This window comes from Plasmopara halstedii (assembly GCF_900000015.1).
Source record: "Plasmopara halstedii genome assembly, contig: Scaffold_1343, whole genome shotgun sequence".
Taxonomy (NCBI): domain Eukaryota; phylum Oomycota; class Peronosporomycetes; order Peronosporales; family Peronosporaceae; genus Plasmopara; species Plasmopara halstedii.
In genome coordinates this window covers 876,932-879,501 of record NW_020188258.1, presented here as the reverse complement: position 1 = coordinate 879,501, position 2,570 = coordinate 876,932, and the positions used below count along the sequence as shown (strand labels likewise).

At 45.4% G+C, this 2,570-nt stretch overlaps 2 protein-coding genes across 2 annotated transcripts; one reads left to right on the top strand and one right to left on the bottom strand.

Annotated features, from left to right (window-relative positions):
• Positions 1–338: 338 nt before the first annotated feature.
• Positions 339–690, bottom strand: PHALS_01198 (uncharacterized protein; the record flags this gene model as incomplete). The annotated part of the gene is made up of 2 exons (XM_024731016.1): positions 339–458; positions 559–690. 2 exons carry the CDS (start codon positions 688–690, stop codon positions 339–341), a joined length of 252 nt encoding a protein of 83 aa, XP_024581236.1.
• Positions 691–987: 297 nt separating this feature from the next.
• Positions 988–2,328, top strand: PHALS_01197 (uncharacterized protein; the record flags this gene model as incomplete). The annotated part of the gene is made up of 1 exon (XM_024731015.1): positions 988–2,328. The coding sequence occupies one exon, from the start codon at positions 988–990 to the stop codon at positions 2,326–2,328; it is 1,341 nt and encodes a 446-aa protein (XP_024581235.1).
• Between the last annotated feature and the right edge of the window lie 242 nt (positions 2,329–2,570).

The window sequence follows — 2,570 nt, the reverse complement described above, 5'->3', positions numbered from 1 at the left end:
CCCGGTGGCGTGGGTCAGGTGGTCAGTGCTTTTGAGCTGTGGTGCGAGTTCAAGCCCCTCAGCGGACAAAATCGTAATCAATCCAGATATGCACGAAAAGTCGGCTGCATGCTAAATTCTAACGACTACAGCCAAAAATGGACTTCGGGATGGCGACTCGTACAAGAAGAACAAGAAAAAATACCCCAGCGGATATAAGCAATGTAGTATCTTAGTCAGGGCCGAGTAGGTAGAGTCGTGTAATAAGATATTATATAGCAACTTCCAACTGTACATTTCTTTGTAGTTGCAAAATTCACAGGTACTAAAGAGTATTGGAGATGATGGGGATCCGGCATTCAACAAAAAAAGAGTCCCGTACTGCGACATTGAGTAAAGATGTCACTGGATATATAGCACATTGTATGAAGTCTAGATAAGTGAATGCTAAAAAGTGGTAACAGAGCAAAGCCAGATAACTAGCAACACGAAAATCAACCTCTGTGCATTAGTTAACGCGGACTTTATGAGTCGGTGAATTGCGGCGGCTTACCCTTATCCAAAATCAGATAAATTCACCGTATTTATGGTAGTCTCTGAACTCGCATCGAGACCTTCCGCGTACAGCCTGACATTTTGAAGAATCGAATTAAATGCATCTAGCTTAATTTTGCAAATGCGGTCGGGGTGCGGGAGGTTGGAATACGCCATAGACGATTGAATTAGCCACGCAGACACTGAGCTCTGGGTAAATTTTAGAACGTCACCCCTTTCAAGGAGTCGTGTAAGCCATGTCAAGCGCGTGCTGTAGGCTTTATCAGACACTAAGCTCTGGGGCAGCTAATAGATTCAGTGCTCAGTTTGCGGTAATATTACTTTTTGTCTCCTTCGCTCTTATTGCTGAGGTACGGTTTATCATAAAATTATACTTCAAAATTCAATTTGTTCCATCGACATTTGTCTAAGAAGCCAATTCCAATGATTTACAAATACCCAAATTGAAGCAAAATGGCGACCGCACCACCTGCGGCTGGCGGGTCTATCACATTACTCGACGAGCCTTGGACAGCCGAAGGTGCGCGACTTCTACTAGAAGTAGATGAGGGATGGGTAGGCTATCGTGGGGATATTGCGTGGAGCTGGCATGACGAAACGTTCATGATTTACTCAGCCATTTGCCGGGAGCGCAATTGGCCATGCAAATCGCAAGCCGCAAGTGTTGCTATGCTCACGGCTTTGCGTACAGATAGCATCAGTATGAAAATTAGTAGTTCGATGCGTACTGCTGATGGCTTCGCACAATGGTCGTTGATAGAAATGCGCGAGTTAGGTGCTCAGATGCGGCGTATTGTTGAGGGTCGAAGTCCTGCAATGCGCTGGTCTGCACAGCTCTTATCTTTTGTGGAGACTATGAAGACAATAGATACCAAATACAACATTGGTGACCGCACGGTCGAGGAATTCGCCTTTCGTGCTTCGAAATATCTCCCTTTAGCAATCGTCATGCTCATTGATCCGCATAGAACTAACGGAAAGACGAGTCATGACAGGTGGAAGTCAGATTCGACTCCATTAATGAAGCCTTTGAAATTATTGCGTCCGATACAGAGAGATCAGCTGACTGATAACGCTATTGAGAGAGCCGACGAATCGCTCGCGCCAGGTAAGAGGAGAATAATGCCTCTCACAGATCCTTCTTTGGGCATTCCAAATGACACTCGTCCAAGGTTGGTAATAAAGCGGAATCAAAGTACAGAGTTGAATGTCAACAAGTCGTATCATGGTTCAAGATTCAATAATGACAACTTGCGGTGGACTGGCAATAATTTTGGCCATGAGACGAGGAATGCTGGGCCTTCTATTCAGATAGATACAAATCAAGAACAAATGCTACCAAAACAACAGTCAGCCGCAAATCAAGCGCATCTTTCATACTCTCAAGATGTGAGAGCACAGAAGCACACCGACTTCTCAGCTATCGGTGGATATCATCGCTTGGATCAAGCAGCCTCTGGACTACAATTGTTCGGCCAAAAACAAGTAGCTACTCCCCATCGAGATACTGCAGATCAACCGCCGTCGACTTACGGGATGCAAAGTGGTGACATACCTATGCAGCGATCGACTCGCAATGAGTTATGCTCTCAGCAACCAATTGTAAGTGACTCCATGGAGTTGAATGACCGCGCCAGTACAGCACCACATGTGCTTCGTGGTGTAAACCCATACAATCGACCAGAAAAATCATGGGGAGAGTTTGTAGTGGAAGTTCTACTTGCTCAAAGAATGGCAAGTAACGAAGACGAGCTAGATTATTGGCACTTTGTTCGCAACCTTTACGAAATCTGACTTATGTTGTGTGAGTCGCAACATCAATATTGCCGAGACTAAAGAGGAAGAACAAGTGTACGATCAAAAGACCCCTCCTTTTACTTAACATCATGATGCCATTTGCCATTCGCTTCTCACTACAACTAGCTCGTTTCTTTCTTGCGTCGGCTGCTTACAGGTCGTCGGCTGTTACCTCCCGATCGGCTATTACTCCCGCTACTGGAGTTACTACTGCTGGGCTTTCTGCTTGATTCAGCCGA